At 52.2% G+C, this 24,268-nt stretch overlaps 1 protein-coding gene across 6 annotated transcripts; it reads right to left on the bottom strand.

Moving 5' to 3' along the window:
* Window positions 1-444: 444 nt before the first annotated feature.
* Capn15 (calpain 15) lies at window positions 445-24,198 on the bottom strand. Of its 6 annotated transcripts, XM_052194975.1 has the most exons (13): window positions 23,904-24,196; window positions 12,309-12,597; window positions 6,112-7,588; window positions 5,353-5,561; window positions 5,070-5,253; window positions 4,779-5,002; window positions 4,066-4,191; window positions 3,832-3,984; window positions 2,737-2,898; window positions 2,424-2,650; window positions 2,152-2,318; window positions 1,894-2,072; window positions 445-1,820 (listed from the first exon to the last, which is right to left on the bottom strand). In XM_052194975.1, the coding sequence occupies exons 2-13, from the start codon at window positions 12,482-12,484 to the stop codon at window positions 1,643-1,645; spliced, it is 3,462 nt and encodes a 1,153-aa protein (XP_052050935.1). In that variant the 5' UTR covers window positions 12,485-12,597; window positions 23,904-24,196; the 3' UTR covers window positions 445-1,642. The 6 variants fall into 6 exon arrangements, 5 of the variants coding, with proteins under 5 accessions (XP_052050935.1, XP_052050934.1, XP_052050933.1 ...); XM_052194974.1 differs by having other exon boundaries at window positions 2,152-2,650; window positions 4,779-4,924; window positions 23,904-24,197; XM_052194973.1 differs by having other exon boundaries at window positions 2,152-2,650.
* Window positions 24,199-24,268: the final 70 nt, after the last annotated feature.

The following is a 24,268-nucleotide window of genomic DNA, read 5'->3' as shown; positions in this document are numbered from 1 at the left end:
GTCACCTGTGATATGAGATGGGCCCAGCCTGCACCGAGCTGGGGGGGGACACAGCACACCAACCAAGAAGAGAGCAGCAGCTACAGCTCCACTCACCCTCTGGCTCCATCTGCTCCTTCTTGGTGACTGATGGATTTAGACAGCCTTCATCCCCCCCAGTGCAGGCAGGAAAAAAAATACTCGCACACACATTGTCCTGCCTACCGTATTGGTCCTACCTGGCTGTGGGGCTCAAACCCTGGGGTCGGGCTCCAGCCTCTGTCACACCTGCACATTCACTACTTCTTGAGGAATCTGGCTGGGTCATAGCCCAGCTGACCCTTAAGCAGAAGCAAGAACTGACCCCTTGCAACCCCTGGTATTCCTCTGGAGTTTATCCAGGAGATACCCACCCTGTTTCTGTGTGTGCAGGTACGGGAAGGGTGACAACAGACTGCAAGCTCCTTACAAAACAAAACACTTTTATTTGGTCCGTGGAGCCTGAGTGGAAATGGCCTATGGGGTGCGTCATTGAACAAGGAAGGGACTGACAGCTGATAAAATAGTCTCTGTGTGCCAAGAGCTGGTCCTATTTACAGGGTTAAAAATATTCACAGCTCAGAGTAAAAGGAGGCCCAGAGGGGAGGGGAATGTTTCTCTGGGTATAAAAACCCTCGCAAGCCCCATGGAGGCGAGGACAGTGGGCATGGGAGCTGCCCACTACCTAGGGGGCTGCAGGACAGGGGCAGCCAGGTGGGGGGGCCCAGGAAAAGACTCAGGAGTCCATGTGGCAGATAAGGGCTCTGATCGGGACAAGCAGCTGGGGAAATGCTGGGCAGGAGGGCAGCTCGGCTCCCTCATCTAGGGGAGGGAGTAGTCAGTCACACCTTACTGTGCCCGTGATGGGACTGGGGGGAGGGGAATCCCTCGCTGTAGACAGACTGAGGCCATGGACAGGGCTGACTGTGGCCAGGGACGCTAAGGACAAAGCGCTCCTCCAGACAGCAGGGCTGGGCCTGGCTCCTAACCTGTGGCCCCATCATGGCTTCGATCCTGGCAGGTGCCCCAGGAATTGCATAGTGTTGCAGGAGGTGTAGCTGTCCCCAAGCCCTGGCCGATGGCCACCAGGCATCTTCCTGCAATGCGCTGCTCATATGCCAGGGCTAACAGGACCCTGATCATTAGGGCAGGGAACTGGGCTTGGGAACAGACCAAGGGGAGAAGCAGCAGATCTGAGCCCCCACAAAGGGTTGCCCAGGTTCTCAAGGCAGGTCATGGCCTCCGACCCCGACTGGTTCTGCGGAACATGTATCTGGGCTGCCTCTCCATAGTAAGTGACCCCATATTTACAGGGTAGTCCCATTTGGGCCTTGGTCACCTGAAGCTGTCCCCAGGGCTCAAGACAGAAGTACTGGAATGAAGCCCACCTGGCTCGAGGTATTCTGCATGGCAGCTGGGAGGCCTGGTGGGGGGCTGAGGGGAGGAGGGGAGGGAGAGGAGGGGAGGGAGGCCCGAGGGAGGCTGCACCCTGTGGCTGGCGGCTCCCTGGGCAGGGTCCTGAGATTCTGGTTCAAGCATCCTCCGTTGGGGGTCTCCCTCATAAAGTGCATGTAGGGGGCAGGTGGGTAGATCTGCACACAGCCCTTGCCCTAGGGAACTGCAGTCACAGTGGCCGGGGTCCATGAAGGCCAGCCACATCAGGTGTGAGTGGGGGGCTGTGGGTACCCCTAGAGGCTGTCCAGTCACTGAGGAAGGCCTGGGCTGCCTTGCGGTGTGCCAGGCGGTGGGTGATAGAGAATCCAGCATTGCCTTCCAGCTGAGACAAGATCACCAGGACCTGCCTGCAGGAGACGGCTGATGAGAACCAGTGCAAGACCAAGGCCTAGGGTAGGCGAGAAAACATCAGGTACCCACCTGTGCAGGGGTGGCACACTGTCCTGGGTGCGTAGGCTGCCACGTGTGGACACCACATTGAAGCTGTCGGTGCAGTCACATTGCACATGCAGGTAGGACTTGGGGTGCCGGTTCTCCACTACCACGATGAGCCCCGCCCAGCCATGAGTCAGGTAATAGCAGGTCATACCCTCTCGACCCTGGGCACAGGCACAGGGTGGGTGGGCCAGGGCTGGTGGTTGCCCACCCTCTGCCCTCCCCCATCAGGACCCCACCCACCTCATGCCGCTCGCCCCGGCTCTCAGTGAGCAGGATGATGGCATCGGCCAGTGTGGTTGGCTGCGCCTCCACCGGCTCCACCATGACCAGCCTGGAGCTGTACACTGCGAGTACGTGGCCGGGTGGCTCAGGGGCACCTCGGGGGACCCCTGCTGAGGGGCTGGAGGCTGTGGGGGGTGTGGATAAGGGAGCCAGCAGCTTTCCCGTGGGTGGGCTTTGGGGTTCGGAGGTTGGGAAGGCGGGTGTGGGCCTCATCTGGCTGGGGCCCTTACCCTGGGCAGGGGGCCCTGGTGGAGCAGGGTTCCAGTGGTTGAAGGCACAGCACACCACAGCATACTCCCCAGGCTCCAGCATGACATCACAGTTCACAAACTTCTTAACAGCACGTTTGCTGTGGGCCAAGAGGCGGCCCAGGCTCAGGCGGCCACCAGTGCCAAAAGTGGCCCGGAACACTAGGATGCACAGATCCAGGAGGTGGCTGTCCACTGAATCCGAGCGCCTGAGGGCCAGAGACAATAGGCTAGGTGCTCATGAGGCCACAGCCATGAGCTCCTAGCTTGGTATAGTGGCCACCCTGTTGCCTACCTGCTGCCCTCCTGGAAGAGGGCAAACTCCAGTGAGGCACGCTCCAGCACTGTGAGTGCTGTCACACCCACGGGCCCACTGGCAGTGCTTGGGAAGCAGCCTTGAACCCGAGCCTCTTGCCAGTCTGAGTGCACCTTGCAGATGTCCACGGAGTCGAAGTACCTAGACAGTGAGGAAAGGGCAGCTGAGCGGAGCGCACTCCAAGGCTCGGGTGTGGTGCTCAGCTTCTGGGATTCACGTACAGCAGGCTGGCCCCTCCCACTCCCTCCCTGCCCCAGGAGCCCCAGCATCTCTCCAGAAAAGGCTCTCTGAGCAGGAAGCATGCCCCTAGGCTGTTGCCCTGTTGTGGTTGTACATGAAGTAAGTGCCTGCTCCCCAACTGGTGGGGCTCCTGCAGCCAGGAGGGAATTAACCATTGGTGGGTGAAGCCATCAGTGCATTCACAGCTGAAGGGAAAGACACAGGACGAACACGGTCTTCCTGCCTCTCTGCCTCTCGGAAGCAATGGGGTGGGCAGCTGTGCTCTGCCACACCTTCTGTCTTACCAGATCAGAAGCAATGGAGTTAGCTGATCCTGGGCTGAAATCGTTGAAGCCATGAGTAATATATATATATGAATATTATGAATATTAAGAAGGGATCTCACAGAGCCCAGGCTGGCCTGGAACTCATTATGTCCTTCAGGAACTTGGGATCCTTCTGCCTCTGCCTCAGCCACTAAAGCACTGGGATTACAGAGGCGTGCTACTAGTTTTAAATTGTTCCTCCCAGCACTTGGGAGGCAGAGGCAGGCGGATTTCTGAGTTCAAGGTCAGCCTGGTCTATAGAGTGAGTTCCAGGACAGCCGGAGCTACACAGAGAAACGCTGTCTCAAAAAACAAAACAAAAAAATTGTTCCTCTCCAGTATGTGTCACAGTGATACAAACCGATGTAGTTCCTGGCCCCCACGGGGATGCAGAATGACTCACACAAAAGCTCTGTGTATGTGTAGACCAAAACTCCCTGGTCAGGCCAAGAGCTGGGACACAGACAGCTGCTTATCTAGACCAGCCCCCGATGCTCTAGCCATGGGATGGGTGAGGGCGTGCAGGTACCTGATAAAGTCGCTGTACTCCATCCAGAAGACACCCTCACTGCTGCCATGCGGCATGAGCTCAGCTCGCAGGTGCCCTGGCCAGTGTGGCCACTCATCCGACCAACTGCCATTCCAGGAGAAACGGCCCCATGGGTTCCGGAGTCGCAGGAGCCTGTGGATCACAGGACTGAGAAACAAGACTACGTGCCTTGTGCTAATACACATATCCGCCCTCAGCCAGTTGGGCCCCTACCTGGAACCCTGCACATCACGCACATCCAAGACAGAGTAAGCATGGCGGGGGCGCAAACCCAGGCTCTCGTAAGCAGCGTCGTCGACCTTCATGTTCCCTCCCCCACAGGAGGCGCCCATGAGGAACCTGTGTGGGCAGAGTAACCCCTGGCCGTCGGAATGGCAGGACAGCAGGGGAGACTGCCCTCCTTGAATGTGGGGTGTACAGTCTGTGACCCACATGACACATGCTTTCAGGAGGTACTGGCCCACTCTGGATGAGCTTAGAAGGCCTGTGCTAGGGCAAGTTGGTTTCTGAAGGCTTAGGCCTGAAGCGGTGGGCAGGAGCACTGCCCAAGGTCAGCTGTAGGTGTGGAGTTTGGGATCCTCTCAGGCCCAGCTGTAAGTCTTTGGATCTATACTCTCCTAGGCCTTGGGGAAGGGGTGTCAAGGTCCAGAAAGCTAAGCTGCCCAGGGCGTTGTACATCTCTGAACACCTCTTCCCACTGCTTAGGGTCCCTCTGTGGACTCGGCCTGTCTTCCTAAGTGGGAGGTATGATTTCTAGACTCTTCCTAGTGTGGCTACCTAGAAAAGTGTGCTACCCCTGCTTTCTGGCTATGGCCAGCTGTACTAGAGCACCCTGTTAGATGCAGATACAGATACCCACTCTTCCTTCCCATGGCTCTGCCCCTCCTCCCAATAACACAGCCAATGGCAGTGCCTGCCCCTCTTACCCAGCCTCCTTAGAGCTCAGCATCTTGGCCCAGATGAGATCAGTGTCAACGGGCTCCTCCCGGGGGTTGGTGGAGCTGACCTGCAGGGCAAGGCTCTCACAGGGGGCTCCGGTCAGTGTGGCCAGACCTTCAATGGCACGCCCTGCCTGGAGGGCAAAGTAGGAGCCGTGCAGCTTGGCCAGTGCCTTCTCAATGAGGGCCACCCACAACTGTTTCCGCTGTGCCTGGGGAAGGATGAGAGTCACAGCCTGCCAGGCTTCTCTGACCCTACCTCCCACCTGGCTGTCCTACCTGTGAGAAGAGCAAAAACCCAGCCTCATCACAGGGCAGCATGTCATCCACCAGCACTGTCGTCCATGTGCCGTCTTTGCACAGCCGCACCTGGTAGGCACCCTCTGCACACAGGCTACGGGTGACCATCACCCTCTCCACGAGGTCGGGACGCTCGGCCAGTACTGCCAACGCACTCAGGAACCTGGATGGAGGCAGGCAACTTTACAACATGCCCACAACTGGACCAGTGGCCTCCATCCTCCCGAGCCTGTCTCACCCTGGCAGGAACCTGGAGCCTCACCAGCAGTTCCCCAGCAGCCCCTGGAGGATGTCAGAGGGCCTCAGGGTGTGGAAGACTGACCACGGAGTGCCGTGGTCCCTGAAGACAGAGCAGTTGATTTCGTGGGGCCGCAGCCACTGTTTCACTCGCTGCTGGACGCTGTCGCCCACTGGGAAGCCGACAGATGCAGGCCCGGGGGGGAAGCTGTCATCCACAAAGTTCACACTATTCTGCAGGGACCATGGCCAGACATTCAGGCTGGGCAGGGCAGCCCCAGGCACAGGGTGATCCCACTTTACCTTTTGGGGGAAGACCCACCTTCCCAAGGGAGCTTCAGAAGGTTGGCCCTTGCACATTATACCAACCTTGGGGCTAGGCAACTTTGACTGGTGTGAAGGGCTCACCATCAGGATGATCCTGAGTGGGCAAGGGGACACCTGGATCCCTGACCGTGACACTGCAGGCCAGTGGCAAGCAGGCCACAGCGAGCACGTTAGCCTGGGATGGCATGGCTTCAGCTGACCCAATGGTGATGGCACCTAGGGCTCAGGCTCTGCAGCCTGAGTGAACACGGGGTGCCCCAGCCTTGAGCTTTAACGGGGCCTCCATGCTGCCCTGTGTAGAACAGCCTCACTGTGTCCTCACCTCTGTGGCTTACACATGGGGGGGTGTGCGATCCTCCTAGGCATGTGAACTGAGCGGGAGTGGCATGAATAGCGGACATAAATGTTTGTTACCTTGGGCCAAGCTGGTTCTCAGCCTCAAAAAGAGGCTACTTACCTCTCTGCAGAAAGCCACTATGTTCTCCCAGAGTGCCTTGGCCTCGCCCTCATCTGTCTGCCTCCGTTTCTCCACATGCATACTCTCCCTGCGCCTCAGAGGGGTAGCCCCCCGGCACTGGGTCACCAGAAGCTGTGGTGTATGGCAGGCTGCACAGTGCTTGGCCCGAGGCGTGTTGATTAGAGTACAGGCAGGGCAGGCCCACTGGCCCGGGCGGTCAGGCAAGAGACGGGCAGCCTTGTGTGCCGAGGGAGCTCGTCCACAGGAGCCAACACAGGGGCCAGGCTTGTTGGCACCACAGTCGGGGCAGTGGGTAGGGGGTTCACTGTGCTCCTGGAAACCATGCAGCTTGGAGCCGCCACACACTGAACACCTGGGGGCTGTTGTGGGGTTCCTAAGTGTACACCTGGCACATGACCAGGTAGTGAAGTCAGGGCTGGAGGGACTGGCAGGTGTGTAGCGCACAATGTCCCCAGCCAGGTCAATAACATCACTGCATGACTCGCAGCGGGCAGGGCTGCTCTCTGGGGCCTCCTCCTCCAGCACGCTCAGTCGCTTGCCTGGCAGCAGCTCCTTGCCTGAGAGCAGCTCCGCTAGGCGGGAGGCCCCAGCTGCAGCTCTTCCAGGGCCCTGCTGGGGCCCTTTAGAGCTGGTGGAGGCTGAAGACTGAGCAGCCTCAGGCACAGGTGGCTGAAGCTGAGGGGGGACCTCCCGGCGGCTTCTGGGCACTGGGTTGTTCTGTAGGGTGGGTGAGAAGGGGCTGAAGAGTGGTGCCCTAGGTGGCTCCTGGTCAGTGGAGGTGGGACCCTGGCTGGTGGAAGGAGAATCGGCCTCAGCACCTTCCCCAGGGAGGACAGGCTGGGATGGAGCAGGAACCACATGAAAGCCAGTAGGGGCTACAACCTCAGGAACCACCAGGGCCTCTGGGGGGATGCGAGGCAACGACAGTTTCCGGGGTCCCCCACAGGCAGAACACGAGCTGGCCACTGGTGTGTTGTGCAGTGTGCAGCGCTGGCACGCCCAGCCACTGGCAGGCTCTGCCCCTTCCCCCGCGTCCTCCTGCTCCTTTTCTGCTGCTTCTTCTTCAGGGTGCCCCCCGGCCGGCTCCAAGGCCACCACCCCTGCTGTCCGCACCGGGCCTGCTTCCTCTTTGCCGTTGCCCTTTGGCTCCACCAATATGGTGGGTGGCTTGGGCAGGACCCCATTGATAATGGGCAGCAGAGGGGCTCCAGGACCAGGCTCTGGGGTAAAGCCACACACTTCGCAAGCCTCTTTGCCTAAAAAGTTCCGGAATGTACAGCGTGCACAGGGCCATTTCTGCTCCTCTACGCTGAGACGCAGGATCTGGTCAAGATCTGGCTTATGTCGGGGGGCCTCACAGATGGAGCACTGGCGTTGGCCGGCAGGGTTCAGGAAGGTGCAGCGCGCACAGGACCACTCCCCAACTGTGGCCATAGACCCAGGAGAATGGGTGTGGCTGCAAGGGAAGGATCTAATTAGTATGGTTCCTTTGCAGCCTATGGTCACAATGTCCCATGGGCAACAGATACTTAGGGCTTTCTGATTCAGCCCTAGGCCGCTGGCGGTCTAGGAATGCTGGTGATGGCTAACATTTATTGTCTACACAACTGGATTTGGAATTACACAGAAGACACACCTCTGGCTGGCAGCATCTTTGAGGGTGTTTCCAGAAAGGTTTAAATGAAGAGGGAAGACACATTCTGTAGTCTAGGCTGCCCTCAAATTTGCAGAGACTTTCTTGCCTCTTCATGCCTAGCCCAGAAGACCTACTCTGAATGTGGGATCCCAGACTAAATAAAAAGGGAAAAAGAAGGGCCATCGAGCCGGTTCAGCAGCAAACATACTTGCCATTAAATCTGATCACCTGGCCAGATGGTGGTGGCATATGTTTTTAATCCTTGTACTCAGGAGGCAGAGGTGGGTGAATCTCTGTGAGTTCGAAGCCACCCTGGTCTACAAATGAGTTCCAGGACAGCCAGGGACACACAGTGAAACCCTGTCTTGAAAAAGCAAACCAAATCAAATCCTAATCTGATGACTTGAGTTTGACATATGGAGACTCATATGTTGGAGGGACAGAACTAAGTTCCATGAACTGTTCTCTGACCTCCATAGGTGAGCCAAGGTACACCTGAGTGTGCACACACAGCATAAATTACTATCTGAAGAAGGAGAGAGCATGAGCTTCTTTGCTTCATGGCTGCAGATAACACGCCCAGCTGTCTCTTGCTCCCATGGCCATGCCTTCCTTGAATAGTGGACAGTATACCTTCTGTGATGGTTTGAATGAAAACCATAATTCAGCACCAGGTATACCCCAAAGGCTTGTATCTTTGTATATCTGGTCAGACCTTGAGAAGCCATAGTGCTGTGAGAGTAAATTCCAAGATGCAACGAGCACCCCATGATGCTGGGGATGTGAGGACCATGGGATGTCTGCTGTGGAAAACTGCAGGAATGGAGCGCAGCTGCCCAAAGAGGCTGTGTGTGCAGTCGGCGGCAGAGTGGAGAATGTCACAGTGAGCCCCAGGAGCCCAGCACTGAGCTGCAGAGTTCGGGTTTCGGCTGTCTTCGTCCTATTTACCTTGCTATGCCCCATTTGCTTTCTTTTGGAACGGGGTATGTTTCTCTATGGCACTGTATATTATTAGAATTACATAAGCATCATAGTTAAGACACTGACTGGAATGTTGGCCTGAGCCGGGGGTGGCACCTGAGTATAAGCCCAGCACTCAGCAGGCAGATCACTCTGCTCCCTCTGACGACTCTGACTTCCAGTGGCAACCCCTCCCCTTCCATGATGGAGAAAAATAAACTCAATCCTTAGTCGACTTTGTTAGGCACTGTGTCATAACAAGAAGAAAGATTACTAATTCAAACTTCAAATACTAGGGAGAAGTCCAGGTGCTAATTCATCCCAGGAAACAGCCGTGGTGGCCTGTCTGGCTGTGGCCCAGCTGAACCTAAAGCACTGCTATCTCCTGGGGACACAGGGAGATAGGAGAGCACACGTGGGAACTCCCAGGAGACAAGACAAGTCAGAAGGCTCCATCTGTAGTATAAGGACAGCTTCAGTGTCAACCAAGCAATGCCTAATGATCACACTTGTCTTGGGTGGCCTGCAGCTCTCTATGTGGCCCAGGCTGCCCCACACTCTTTTTTTTTAAAATATATATATATTAAAGATTAATTTATTGGTGTTTTTAACCACTGCCCCATCTCTCCAGCCCGCCCCCCCCCCCCAAACTCTCTCTTTCTTTTTGTTTTTTTTGAGACAGGGTTTCTCTGTGTAGCCCTGGCTGTCCTGGAACTCACTCTGTAGACCAGGCTGGCCTCGAACTCAGAAATCCACCTGCCTCTGCCTCCCAGAGTGCTGGGATTACAGGCGTGCGCCACCACTGCCCGGCTAAACTCTATTTTTTTAAAAAGATTTATTTATTTTATGTATATAAGTACTGTAGCTGTCTTCAGACACACCAGAAGAGGGCATCAGATCCCATTACAGATGGTTGTGAGCCACCACGTGGTTGCTGGGACTTGAACTTGAACTCAGGACCTCTGGAAGAGCAGTCAGTGCTCTTAACCACTGAGCCATCTCTCTAGCCCCTGCCTCAAACTCTTAACAATCCTACTTTGCTTCTTTCCGCAGCCTGCCAAATTCTGCAGTCTAGATGTGACTGTTCACAATGTTCAACAATCCCTCATCCCACCCCCAAAACACTCACGTAAGAATGAAGCAACAGTGAACTCCAACTTTCATCTACACATGTGAATTTAGTAAAATATGAAAGTAGGAGAGTCAGCCTCTCCTGTGGCACATGTATGGTGATAGTCTCTGCCAGGGCTCGGCTGTCTGACTCACAAGACTGAGACAGAAATCCAACATACAGATAGCCTCACTCAAAGCAACAATGTGTGCCTAGCAATTCTACTCTTAACAAATTTTCCTCTGGACACACACACACACACAAACACACACTCACTCACTCACGATGTTCAACACCAATAGCCATCAGAAAATTGAAAATCAAATCAAATAAAGCTCCACTGCACACCCTGCAGGATGGTTAGTCAAAGACATAAGATAGCAAGCACTGGCAAAGCCAGGGGAAAACAGAACTCTGCCAACATGTTAGGGGGAATGCAAATGGGCCAACCCTTGAGACAGCAGTGTTTCTTAGAGTGTTATGTAAACTCACCACAAATACAGCAACTCCAGCCCAGGGACATACCCAAAACAACAATTAAACACATGTCTGCATAAAAACCTTTAACATGCCAAAAAAAAAAAAAAAAAAAAAAAAAAAAAAAAGCCAGGCATATGTGACACTCTGGAGGCAGGCCTGGTCTACAGAGCAAGTTCTAGGACAGCCAGGGCTGTTGCACAGAGAACCCTTTTCTTAAAAACCAAAACCAAAACCAAGCCAAGCCAAACCAAAAACCCACAACATCAGCAACAACCAATGAAGCAAAAAAAACAATAAAGCAATCTTTAGTGTTGGTTATAAGAAGCATCACGCATAAAAGCTAAGTGGAGATAACATCCTGTTTAGGAGCTGCATGGGACAAACCTTGAGGGCGGTCTGCTGAGTGACATGAGCCAGACAGACTCACCTGGGTCACACACGGAATGTCGGGAAGCAGCTTAGTGATCACGTGGGGCCAGAGCAGGGACTGAGTGAGCAAACAGGATCTCTCTCAGGTGTAAACCAGTTCCTGACTATGTTGTTCAAAGCTATGACTGGTTGAAAATGACTTGTATGTTAATAACAGCTGAATTTGATGGTGTGTGGCTAGTTTGGCGTTAACTTGATACAAGCTAGAGTCATTTTAGAAGAAAGAATCCTCAAGTGAGAAAATGCCTCCACTAGCAGGCCTGTGGGCAGGCCTACAGTGCATTTTCATGATCGCTGATAGCTGTGGGAGGGTCCAGCTTACCATGGGCAGTGTCACCCCTGGGCTGGTGGCTCTGCATGCTATACGGCAGGCAAGCTAAGTGAGACACAAGCTGCAAGCCAGTAAGCAGTTCTTCTCTATGGCTTCTGCATCAGCATTTCCTCTAGGTGCCTCCGAGTTCCTTCAGTGATGGACCGTGCTGTGGAACTGTAAGCTGAAATAAACTTTTCCTCCCCTAGCTGATTTTGGTCAATGGTGGTTTATTATAGCAATAGAAAAACTAAGACAGTGTGTAAGTCTTATTTCAAAAAAACTGCTTAAAGGAGTTTGACCTGGATTTGGAGGCATTGCCTGGAGCATCTTGCAGACCTGGGGAACTGACACTGTAAACCCTCATGTGGAGTCAAACAGGACACCATCCCCACTTGCTCGAAGGCCCCTGCCATCATTCTGTCTGTCATGTCTCTCCAGACCTTGGGTTCCCAATGTCTTCTGACCATGACAGTAACTCGGCCCTACAGATTCTTGTAGTCTCAGTGCCAGTATCTCCTTAAAGTCACCCCAGCCGGGTCAGACTTTGCTGTCAAATTCACCTCAGAAGGTAGTCTCCTGTCTACAGCTTTATGCCCAGATAAGGCCTAACAGCTGTTTGTGGAAGTCATAGCCATGTGCTTCTGAGTAGAGAAAAGTTAAGAGTTACTTGGGTTCACTAGAACAGAGAGAGCTACTAGGTCCTTTCTGAGGTGAAGTCCTGGATGTTTAGGAAGTGTGGGATACCCTCTGACAAGAAAGCTGATGATGTGTATGGCTTAGAAAGGATGACTTGAAGAGAAAAGTAGGCCCCTGTGGTTCCCTACAGCCAGAATGGCATCCTTAGAGGCAGCCACACTGGAGCATAGGCACCTTAGCTAGGGGACGGTAGCAGTGTTTGACTCTGACAATTGTGTGAAGAGAGCCAGTGTGCTTGCTTGCCACAAAGTCATCAGCCTCCCTAGTAGGGGAGGCGTCTCCAGACAGCTTTCACAGGAACACAACAGGCCCAGGGCAAGCACTGCTCAACTGCATGCCATAGCACAGTCTTAGGCAGAGGAAAGTCTCAGACCTACCAGCCAAGAGCAGCAACCCCAGATCAGATCCTGCACCTTTAGGGGAAATGAGTTGCCAGAAACTAGTGATAAACAGAAACCCTTCTAAGCAAGCATCTATGCCAAGGAAGGACACATTGAAAAACAGGTCTTCTGCCCATGATCCCTCAGGGTTGCCCCTCCCGACCTTCTTACCTTCGGGCCCTGGGTCGTGGATGCTGTCTGGTGACCAGAGCACTTCCCCAGACAGTCTCCCCAGGGCCGCTCCTACACCAGCCAGCTGCTGCTGGGGGCCCTGGGTAGGGTGGCCCCCCAGGGAAGCCGTGGTCTGACTCCGTCTCGGCAGCCAGGGAGGAGGCGGAGCTCCCCATGGCCCCCCTGACAGTGGCCACGTAGAGAGCCGGGCCTGGTCACCTCTGGCTGGTGGCACATGGACGGAAGCATGAAGAGAGGAGAGGGCCCACACCGGAGAAAGGGCAGCCGGCTGGTCAGTGACACAACAACAAAAATAAACAGAATAAAAAGAGAGAAGAAACAGTGTAACTCACACGGATGAAACTCTAGGCCCAGGGAGAGCTTCCCAGCATGCCATGGGGTATGCAAGGGGAAAATGAGGTTCAGGGACCTGAGCATGACTTTCAATATTTTGAAAAATGCTGAAAAGCACTGTTGGGTGCATCCCATAGACAAGCTCCACAAAGGACTATAGGTCAGAGGTCAAAGGCCAGCACTCCATGGAGCTGCAGCTCCTGACCTGAGGTACATTAGGGTTTGAGGAAATAACCCTAGTCCGAAAATCCTATCATCCCTCTCAAATTTCTCTCTAGTCTAGAAAGGTTTTATTCCTCAGTTAGGAGAACAATTCTGCCTCATTACAGATAACTACTAAGGAGACATTAAATCCATGGGAAAGGAAAAAATGAGAGGCAGAGGGCACAGCAGGATAGCACTCGAAGATCTAGGAGGCCAGGGTCAAACTGTGCCTTTGGAAGGGCAGCAGCTGACTGTGTAAAGACTCACTCACCATGCAAGCCCTAGACCTGGAGAATCCCAGGGATCCTGGGAAGCCATCCACTCCAGGGAGGAAGCAGATAGGCTGTGTTGTAAGAGAGACATCTTACATCTGGTGGCTAAGAGGTGGTGACGAGACCAAATAAACCTGAGGACTTGGCAGTTGGGGAGACTGGCACTCACAGGGTAACTTCTAGTCCTCTTCCAGCTGTAGGTGAAGGTCTGTGTGTTTGCTGCCCTCTGACTGGGTAGACCACAAACTTGTCCTGATTTCAGCAGTTCCTACCCGAGTCTCCTATCATCCTGTGATTAAGCACTTTCTCTGGCTTCTGAGTAAGTCTCTATAACACAGACACTGGTACTGGGGTACAGATGAGGGGAGACTGACATAAGGGCTAAGAGGCACACCTATGAAGTACTGTGGGCTCAAGAGACAGCTCTGCTTGACAGGGGACAGTTTGTGTAGCACCTCTGAGAGCAAAGCCCTGGTACCTGCACCAAGCCCAGCCCCACTCCAACACACCCAGGCACGGGGCCAAGGAGCTCTGCAACCCACACCATGAGGTTTCAATCAGAACCAGCTATTTCTCCCATGAAACAGTGTTTCCCTCCTGACTACCGTCTGAGTTAGCATGTGAGGGGCTGCTTTTGCCAAGGGAATGGCTCTATTGGCTGGGTGGCCCTTTGAGATTGAAGGCTTTTAATTCATACTTTGAAATGGCTAGCGAACAACAAAAGGGAAAGGGTAGGAGAGCTGAATTTATGTGCAATTAACATTTCACATGCTTCCTCCCTCCATTTTTTTTTCTTTTAGAGATAGGATCTCACTATGTAGCACAGATTGGTTTAAGCTGGGCATCCTCCTGCCTCCACCTCCCAGGTGCTGTGATTACAAGCATAAGATTACACACCAGGCTAGAAAATTCAGATTTCAGTTGTCTACAAATTCAAATTTCAGTATCTACACAAAAGACTGTGCTCATTTATTTACATGTTATCTGTTGCTTCTTTCAGAGGTTACACATCACAAAAAGCCACAAATGTCCCCTGACTGTTCTATTAAGGAGGGCTGGCTGGCCTAGACCAGACAGCACAACACAGATTCAGACTTCCTGCAAGCCACAAAGAACTAAAAGGACGAGATCTGGCCAGATCCCATCACCACGGAAGAATTCCCAAAATTTTTCTGATCTTCACATGTGGGCATGTTTCCTGCAATATTATTATTATTATTATTAATATTATTTTAATAATAATAATAATAATAATGCAAAAGGCAAAGAAAGACAGGCAGAGCTGGTTATGTGACCTCCCATAAAGAAGGACAGGCAGAGCTGGTTATGTGACCTCCCATAATCCAGCACTGTGGAAACTAAAGCAGATGAACCAAGATTTCCAGGCCAGCCTGGGGTACATATTGAGACCCCTCAAATGGAAACAAAGCAGGGAGCTTGAGAGATGGCACAATGGCTAAGAACTCTTGTTGCTATTGTAGAGGACCTGGGTTGGATCCCCAGCACCCACGTGGCAGTTCACAACAATCTCTAGTTTCAGTGGATCTGACATGCTCTTCTAACGTTCATGGGGACCAGGGGCACGTGTGTGCGAGTGTACACGTACGTACACACACACACACACACACACACATACATAAAATGTTCATATACATAAAATAATCTAAAAAACCAAACAAAAAACCAACAAGCCAACAAAAAACAAAGATCAGATAAAAAGGTATTAACATACTCTGTGCAATCTAACTTGTATAGACTGTCGTCCTGTCACTCCCACTCCCTAGCCCTCTCAGGGTGCCACAAAGTAACCTCAGATAACCTCACATTCTTACTGCTTTTGATTGTTTTCACACAGGGTCTTACAATGTAGCCTATGCTGGTAGCAAACTCCTAATTGTCCTGCCTCAGCTACTTCTGGAGTACAATGCACTTGGCTCTGGTCAAGATCTTTGGACTGTGTTCTAGCTCAGTATAGACATGCCACTTCATGGGACTCAGTAGGCACGCATGCTGGTGGCTTTGTGGGTGATTCAGTGAATTGTATCTGGTCTTTGCTTCTTTGTGGGTTCTTCTTTTTCCCACCCTTGATTCCCCTGGTTTCTCCTCTATCACTAGATAAGAGAGAAAGAATGGAGGGGCAAAAGAGAGACAGACCTAGGAATCTAATTTCTTTTTGTTTCTTCTGTGATTGTATCTGGTCTTTGCTACTTTGTAGGTTCTTCATTTTTCTACCCTTTATCCCCCCAGTTTTACCCCATATCACTAGATAGGAAGAAGAATAGAATGGAGAGAGAGAGAGAGAGAGAGAGAGAGAGAGAGAGAGAGAGAGAGAGAGAGAGAGAAGAAGGCAGGGATGGGAGGGTAGAGGGATAGAGGAACAGGAGGAGATCTGAATCTAATTTTGTCTTTTTTCTTCTTAAATTCTGACTAACAAACTACAACCTCCACTCCACAACAACACCTGTAGGGGCTCTAACACTTATATACCCTCTGAAAAGTTCCCAGAATTCCAAATGTCGCAGAAACTATCTATAGTTGGCAAAACCACACCTTTGCTAGAGCACGAGGCAAATCATAGTCAGCTGCTGCAAAGCAGCCCCATATCCCTACACCTGGGATTAGAGTGAAACATTCTTATATTTCTGTGTTTTTTAAAGAAACCAAAATTCCAGAATTCTAACTGCAGTTAACCATTGGTGGCAGGATTCTATTCAGATGCCCAGAAAAACATGCCCCTATCCATTAGTCCCATATGACAATAGTCACTCAGCATACCTGTGTCTCCCGTGGTTGTCAGTGCCAGAGCAACCCCTCAAACTGACAAGCCCTGGCAACATGGGAGCCTCCTATGAGAAACGTACCTCAGCATTTCTGGTGCTCTTCTCTCATACTCAAACACTGAGTTGGGGGGAGGGAAGGAAGAGGATCATGAGCTAGGCTCAGCACAAGTGCCCATGCGGCAAAAATTGCTCATCACAGGGTCCTTCCCACATTCCCTGTGAGAGCAGGAACTATACTCAGGGGCTGCCTATCTGCTACAGGAAGATTACCTGCTCCTGCAGGAAGATGCTAGGCCCTGCAAGGGCTTGGGCACTGTTTGCTCAGCAGTTTCTATAATCCTCCCCTCCCCTCTCACCATCCTGCTCAGAGCCTATCCTACTCCTGCTTTTGAGTTTGCTCACTGGGGACACTTTCTTTAAGCACAGGGTCTCTTGGGAGGGTGGGGACAGCATATTCTTTTTTATTTTTATTTTTTATTTATTTTCTATATTCTTTATTTACATTTCAAATGAGTTACCCTTTCCTGGAGACAGCATATTCTTCTTTGGTAAGTATGCAGAACAAAGAAGAAAACAATGGCCTCAGGAGCTCTCTCCATGCTGCAAAGCCCCAACCATATCTGCTATCAAAGGGAGAGTCCTTTGGTGCGCTGAGGAGCCTCTGTCCTGGCTAAGGGCCACCTGAGGCTTGAGGTAAGATGCTGGCAGTCTTTGTCCTGCCCCCTACCCTAACCCCACCCACACACCAGGAACCACTTGGCTACCAGCTCTTTGTTGGCCCAGGGGGCACTCTCACCTTGAGAAGCTGGCATCAGTACGGCTCTGCCTTTTTTATTTTTATTTTTCCTTTAAGACAGGGTTTCTCTTTGTGTGGCCTTGGCTGTCCTGGAACTCACTGTATAGACCAGGCTGGCCTCGAACTCAAGAAATCCACCTGCCTCTGCCTCCCAAGTACTGGGATTAAAGAGGCGTGTGCCACCACTGCCTGGCTGGCTCTGCTTGTTTTGCGACAGTAACACTATGTAGACAACAATGTTCTTCCTTCCTGCTCCTCCTGCCACTGTCTCCCAAGTGTAAGACTGTGTGGCTCACCACACAGCTCTACGTGTGTGCCTCTTGAAACCCACCTTCTTTCTGCTGGCCTTTCAGGCACAACTATAGGCCCCAGCATCTCCAGACCCTTGCAGCTGGTAAGTCCACATGTATGATAGGCAGCTGGGTAAAAGATTCTACACACTTACTTCTAGATTCTGACAATCAGGGGCCTCTGAGAGAACCAGGCCTTCTCTGAGTGAAGGAGGCTGGCCCCTCTCAGGTCTCCCCCATCTAGGCCAGAGTACACCAGGATAATTAGCATGTGCTGAAGGCAGGGCCACCGAGGACTGTCAGCACAGGTGGGTCCAGTCTTTGTTCACATTCTGGTTGTGTAGGCTGTACTCCAAAGAGAACAGCATGGCCCCCAGCATGGATGTCAGGCCTGAGTCACACCAAGTGCTGTCCTCTTACAGGGCTTGTTGGCAGACAAAGCCCCCTACTCTGGAGAGCACTCCACTTGCTCTTTCTTCTATTCATTTGTGTGCTCAGCAAACCCGCTTGGACCTGTGTTGAGTCAGGCTGCTTTAGAAGGCTGGGCACCACAAGTAGTAATTCTCAGAGATCCCTGCCCCAGACACTGTCTCACTGCTATATGACTTAGTGTCATGACATCAGCCTCCAACAGGACCACGATTATTTGAGAGGTAGGTTCTCCCATCCTCTTAGCCCAGAGCCTACATCTTCCCAACTCCCTGACCTACCAGCCAGTACCTCCTTTATTTGCATCTGGGAACTGTTCTACTTTTAAATGGGACAGTGGCCTAGATCTGGCCTCAAGGAAGCAAGGAAGTGGGGCTGCCACTGCTCTGAAAGACAAAGTGTTAATTATCAAAATGCATTAGCATGTCCCCAGCCCTGGGGTGAGATGGCCAAGCCCTAGGTATGGCATCAACAGCTTCACCTTCAGCTCTGAGGGCCCATCTGCCCGGGAGATGCTGAGTACATTTCAGGTCTGACAGACCCAGAGCTCTTCCTCACAAGGGCTTAGGGCTGGAGGTTAGATGGGGATCAACATGACCCTCACAAGCCATAAAACCTGTCCAAGGGCTGCAAACCCACTGTGAGGGTCCCTTTTCTATAGCCTGTCCTTTTGATCTACACTTTCACAGCCAAGTCAGTACTTCCTGCCCAGAGCTCCCAAAGACTTGTGGGATGTCTCATTTCCAGGACAATCTGGGACCATCACCAAGTCAAGGCCAGGGAGACCTACTGCACCTTGTACTTCCAGGGCTCTTGGTGTAGGAAGTACAATGTCTTCCTGTAAACCCATTTGGGAGTGCCCTAGGCACAGCGCCCAACCCCAGTGAAACAAGAGTAGAACGATGTTTCCTAGAACAAAGTGATAAAATACCTCCTGCACAGGTCACTCCTCTTGGTAATTTTATGAAGGCCCATCTCATGCCCACTGTAACTGCAGCAACCCCGTGTCACTCCCCTCTTGAGATAGTGGGTGGTAAGGGAGAGCAGCGTCTAGTCCCCACCTGATACCCATAGCTATCCACCATACCTTAGAATTGTACCCACCAGTGTAGGGGCAGCAAGGTCCAAATGTGAAGACAAGAGTAAGCCACTGTTGGAACGCAATTCTGTCCAAAAGACAGCTGATATGAAGGCTGGCTCCAGAGAAATGGCCTGGGGACAGGAAGTAAAGCTCCCTTCAAGAAACTAGGCTAGGATCTACCTCAAGGAAGCACCCAACCCTGTGAAAACTGGCTGTGCAGCATTCTTTGAAGACAGGTAGAGTCTCCCCAGGAATGAACTACCTACCCCTTGAGCTCTTTGAGCCTTTTGCAGGCCATAGGGAAGACATCTTAGGTTGCACATCCAAGAGGGTAGCAGACCCAAGTGACAAGACCAAACACCACTATCATAGCTTCCTGGAAAATATTTTCTGCAGTCAGAGGACTAGGTTGGTAGGGCAGGGCAGCAGGATAGAGGGTTGGTCACCAGAGACTTTGGACACTGGTCCAGAGAAATGGGTTCCTCCTCCCACCTCAGTACATCAGTCCTGCTGCTCCATCAAACAACTCAACAAACAAGCCACACCGTTTAGTAACTAGCTCACCTGATGAGATGCCAGTGTGCCCACACTCAAGTTGCTGCCTTAGAAAGAGCCTCTGAACAAGCTGACCACTGCAGTACTCACCAAGAGATCATATCCCTCCTATCAAGGTTCAGGACTTTGAACTCAGGACACCAAGTGCAGCCTCTAGGATTATCTGCACAAGCCAAAGTAAATGAGTCCATGTGACTCATGCCCTGCCCTCTTTTATAGTTCTACAGTGAGAACCTTTCACAGGACTTCATTTATTGTCCCACCTGAGCACATGCTGCCCAGGGACTCCTTCCCTTTAAGAAGTTGTCTCTGTTCCACAAACAAAGATCACAGGTGACAACAAGATTTGCTGGTTCTTCGCTACTGCTGTCACAGGAACCAACTTGTCCCATAGTGAAACAGGCCCGATTAATTCTATACTGGTAAGGACAATACAGGAGGTTATTCGAGATCTTGTCTTGATGTTCCTCAACTTGGCTCTGCCTTTGGGCAGAGCGCATCACCAGGGCCACAGATCAGTAGTAGTTGGCAAGGAAGCCTAGGCTGTCTAGGTACTGCCAGGGAACCATGCCCAGGTTGGGGCAAGGCTCAGGGAAACAGCAGATTCCCTGGACTCAGGTTCTGGCACTATTCAGCCACTCCAACTGCCTGCCAATAGGTAGCCACTGTTTCGAGCTGCAAAGCTCTGCTTTTCTCAGCATCTGCTTGCCATGGCAGATGCTACCACACCAGGCAGGATATTCATGTGTCCTCGTCCTGTACTTCCTTTCTGGGCCAATGTAACCTCCTACACTCACATAGTCACTGCCCTCTCATATGAACAATACTGGAGACAGTGGGCACCACTGTCCACCTGCACACAAGCAGGGTGCAAGCTGAACTCAAGCAGAGATTATACTGAAAATGAGAAAGCACATCTAAGAGCAGCTGTAGGGTAAATGCCCTAAAAGGAAAGATGCTGTCTATTTCTACATTTGTGTCAAGTATTTCCTGGTCTCCAGCTCACAGGCAGAAGTAAAAAACTCAGGCTGAAGCTGGGCATGGTTCCACACAACTTTAATCCCAGCACATGGGAGACAGAGGCAGGCAGATCTATGAGTCTGAGGCCAGCCTGGCCTGAAGTAAGCCCAGGACAGCCAGGACAGGGAAACCCTGCCTCAACACAGACAGACACACAAATACAAAGACATAAGCACACAGATGCACATGCACAGACATACATGTAGACACACACACACACCTGAGCTGAGGCTGGATCTCAGAACAGTAGTGGCACCTCCAGCTGTGCTCCTATTCAAAGCAAGGGAGATACACCGATTCTGCTGAGGTAAGCTATAGCAACTCTCGAGGCAAGGATAGTCTGAGACATCTACATTCCAGACCTGCTGCATCCTAAACAGGGAAATGGGTCACTGAACATTCTTCTGTGTTTCTGGAGTTGCACATCACCTTAATTATACATTATGAGAAGGGAAATTGTGTTTTTCAAAGTGGTATTGCTAGGAAAACAAAAGATATAAGTTTTTAGTTCACAAGTTCAGTGATGTTTAATGTGGAATACTATCTTAAGAGGAGGTAGAAGTGTAGCCTGCAGCCTTGTCATCAGCAGAACAAGAATCATGGGGCACTCAAGCTCACTCCTGGATGAAGAGCGTGAGGGGTCATAGCATGTCCCTCCGCACTTCCTTCCTCACTAGAGTTCTGGCCTTTCCACATCTGCAGAAGGGCAGGGCCCCCAGAAAGCTGTAGAACTTATTGATTTTTCCATTAAGTTGTGTATGGTCAGCAAGACCAAGCAAGGGACAGAAGTCTGAGACTTCTTTAAATACAACTTCTAAGACTCACAGAGGAAGGCAGTAGGAGAGGCTGCCTCCTGCATCAACAAGCGCTCCTGTTAGCAGCAGGGATGGCTACACCTTGACATTTTCAAACGGGCACTATCGTTATCGATTCGTTTTCCTTCCAATATCCCAATGCTCTGTCCAGGCTCATCCTCCAGCCTGGCCACAGGGAAGTGGGAATGGCAGATTCGGGGAGGCTGAGACATGAGATAGGACTGTGTCTTTGTCAGTACAAGAGGGCTGAGGCCAACTCGAGTGTCCCACTTGGTTTCCTGAAATGGTGACTTGAGCAAGCCTGCTCTGTGCCCAGTGAATCCTTACGGAGTGATGGCTATATCACTGGCTTCCCACATGGCAGCTTGTGCAGAAGAGTAGAAAAGGACACCTTATGATGACTTACCTTAGCGCCCACACTAACCATGCCTGCATCTCCACACTATCCTATAATGCCACCCCTGGCAACTGTCTGTCTAGTAGGACCAGTCTGGTAGGCAGTATGCTGCCCACACCAAGATGCTCTTTGGTCCACTGGTCACAAGGTTTCCACACAGCCATGCCGTGACACACAGAATGACGATCATGTGGCTAAGGAGGTCTCCAGGCCTCAAGCCACAGTCTCCTCTGCCTCCTCTCAGGGACACTTATGCAAGGGTCATAAGCCAGCAGTTTATTTCTCAGACTGAAAAACAAGCCAGGTGCCTGTTTCCACAGAGACCACAAGCCGCTTTTCTGGGTTAGGAGATCTCTTTAACTTTAGAAGTCAACTGACCCAGGGCTACCAAAGGGCAGCAGCCAACTGAGCATGCTCACTGGCTACCTGCTCAGTGTGGGGCTGAACCGAGCTGGTTATCAGGACTTGCCAAGAAATAACACACGTCTTGAGTCTGGGAGACTCCAGGAGCTGGGGTGCCCCTAGTAGATCCCTGGAGATGGATCAGAGGTCCAGAAGTCTAGGAATCAAATGGCTCCAGACAGCAGAGACATACTGGGGATGTGCAAAGGCCAGATGGCAGAGACACACCCAGCCCAAGGCATAGGGACTAATTAAAGTTTCTGGAAACTGGAGTACAGTACACTTCAGGATGCTCAGCCTGTGTCAGGTGATATAACCAGAGGGAACCAGAAGGACAGGGTAATCAAGAGATAAACAGCCAGGTAGGAGAACAATCCACACCCCTGGGGAGGGGTGGAGGTGGAGACAGGAAGTGCCCTCTAGGCTGGAGCCCAGAGTCTTAAGGCCATAGCTGTGTTTCTCAAAATTCAGCCTCCCGGACCATACCGTTTAGAAACCAGGGCAAAATAAAGAGACAAATCACCCAGTAAACCTGGGTGTCTCTGTATCTGGTGTTTTTCAAAGAGCTCAACATTTTTCGTTTATCATTTAAAAAAATCATTTTTAAAAAGTTTACTTTTGCCTTCTCAGCCCTAGCAACTGTCTAGCGTAGTGAAAGGCAGTATTGATTGACCAAAGACCACAGGGTTGGTCAAGGTACCACTCTAGCTTCCTTAGGCTCTTAATGCATCAGCTCATCCACAGCATGTATACTGAAGGTTTTCAGGGCACCAAAAAGGCTCTTCTCAAGGGCCACCAATGAGAACTTGGAGGGAGACCAAAAAATAGCTTGTGGTTTGAAGACTTAGAACTCTATCTATCCCTCCCCTGCCTGACAGCCTCAGTTTCCACATCTGTAAAATGGGGCTTACGAGTTTTGCCCTAAGACCTGGACAATGTACAACAGAGGCCAGGAAGGCTTGGGAGTAGGCAAAGCCTTTCTGATGGTCAGAACCAGGGCAAAGCCTGGATCTAAGGATGGCCTGCAATGCAGCCCTTTCCCACAGAGGACAAGCTGAGGGTTCTCCATAGATGCCAGGTCAGGGCCACTCTCAGATGCCATGGCCAGCAGAGATTTTGATGGTTATCCCACATTGTAGTTAAGTTGTAGAGTTTCTGAGCCTTGGATCCAGCAGGATTTAAATCTTCCTTCCTGGAGGTCATTGACCTGTCTGCCAGGCAAACAGCTCCAGGGATTCTTAGATGTTAGAAAAGAAATGGGTGCATCTCTGTGGAACAGAAGGACCTCAAAGGAAGCAGGATCTACTACCCCATGGAGACAAGCTATTGTTCAGTAAGACACCATTGCCCTAGACAGCAGAACTGTGGTCCTGAGCGTATCCCTGACAGCTAGACTCTGGAAGCAGGGGGAAACTCAGAGGCAAGCGCCACATCTGTGACTAGCAGTTCTCCAGACTGGGAAAGAAGAAACTGCCACTGAAGGGGTTGATCTCAGTTTCTTACTGAATAGCAGTTCTTCCTGATTTATTGCTGAACTGCAGGGTCAGTCCCAAACACTCAAGAAGGCTCTCAGGTTCTGGGCCTGGGTGTTTAGAGTCCTGAAACTCAGGAGGTATCCTGTTTTAGAGGCTAGGTGTTTCACGGTCCTGTTACCGTGTCTAGTACCACAGGCACTCCGGGACCCTGAGAGCCAGCCAAGCAAGGGCCATCTGGCCACACAACAGGGTTCCCAAATCAGACGTAGAAGGGCCCCTTTTCGGATAACAAAAAGGTAATCCCGCAGCTGTCAAGGGGCTGCTCGGTAACTTTCCCGGCCTACTGACAGGCCTACAAAAACAGAAGTGTGGGATGCGGGGGCACACAGGACGCTTTACTCTTGCTGCCGCCCCAGGCAGCTGCAGGTTTATGGTGCCCCCACGACCTACACCTTCGTACAGTGGGCCAAGGCTTAGCCCCGGACAAGAGGGCACTCAAGGACAGGCAGGCACCGAGGGTCGCCTGCGTCTGAGGTTCCTAGGCTGGCCTCGAGTGACCCACACGACCAGCGCCCCCCACCTCCGGCGCGCTCCCCCTCCCCTTCCCGCTCGCTACAAGCCAGGCTACTGCTCCCAGGACAAACAAGGAGCATCCCGGCTGATGCCCCGAGGCCGAGCTCTACGAGTCCTAGGCCGTCTGGCCGACCGCCTACCGTGGAACTCACCTTAGTGAGCCGGCGGCGCCTCCTCAGCGCTCGCGGTCGGTCTAGGCGGGCGCGGCCCTAGTGCCGGCCCTCAGTCGGTTGACCCACAACTTCTACCGGAGGGCGCCAAGAGCCCCTTTGCGCCAGCCGCGATGCTCCGCCGGCTTAGCGCGTTTTGGCCGCGAAGATCCGTCTCCGCCCGGCAACCTTACGCCGCCTCCGTAGCGCCCTCTGTCCCGCCCGGCCCACCGGGTACGCCTTACGCCGCCTCCGTAGCGTGGCGCCCAGCCGGGGCCCGAGGCTACGGCGCGTCAGGGGCGCACGCGGCACTGAGAATCGCGCCGGGACTACGACTCCCACAGGGCAGAGCGATGCCGCTCAAGGCA

This window comes from Apodemus sylvaticus, chromosome 10, assembly GCF_947179515.1.
Source record: "Apodemus sylvaticus chromosome 10, mApoSyl1.1, whole genome shotgun sequence".
Taxonomy (NCBI): domain Eukaryota; kingdom Metazoa; phylum Chordata; class Mammalia; order Rodentia; family Muridae; genus Apodemus; species Apodemus sylvaticus.
This window is presented reverse-complemented; position numbering and strand designations above follow the sequence as displayed.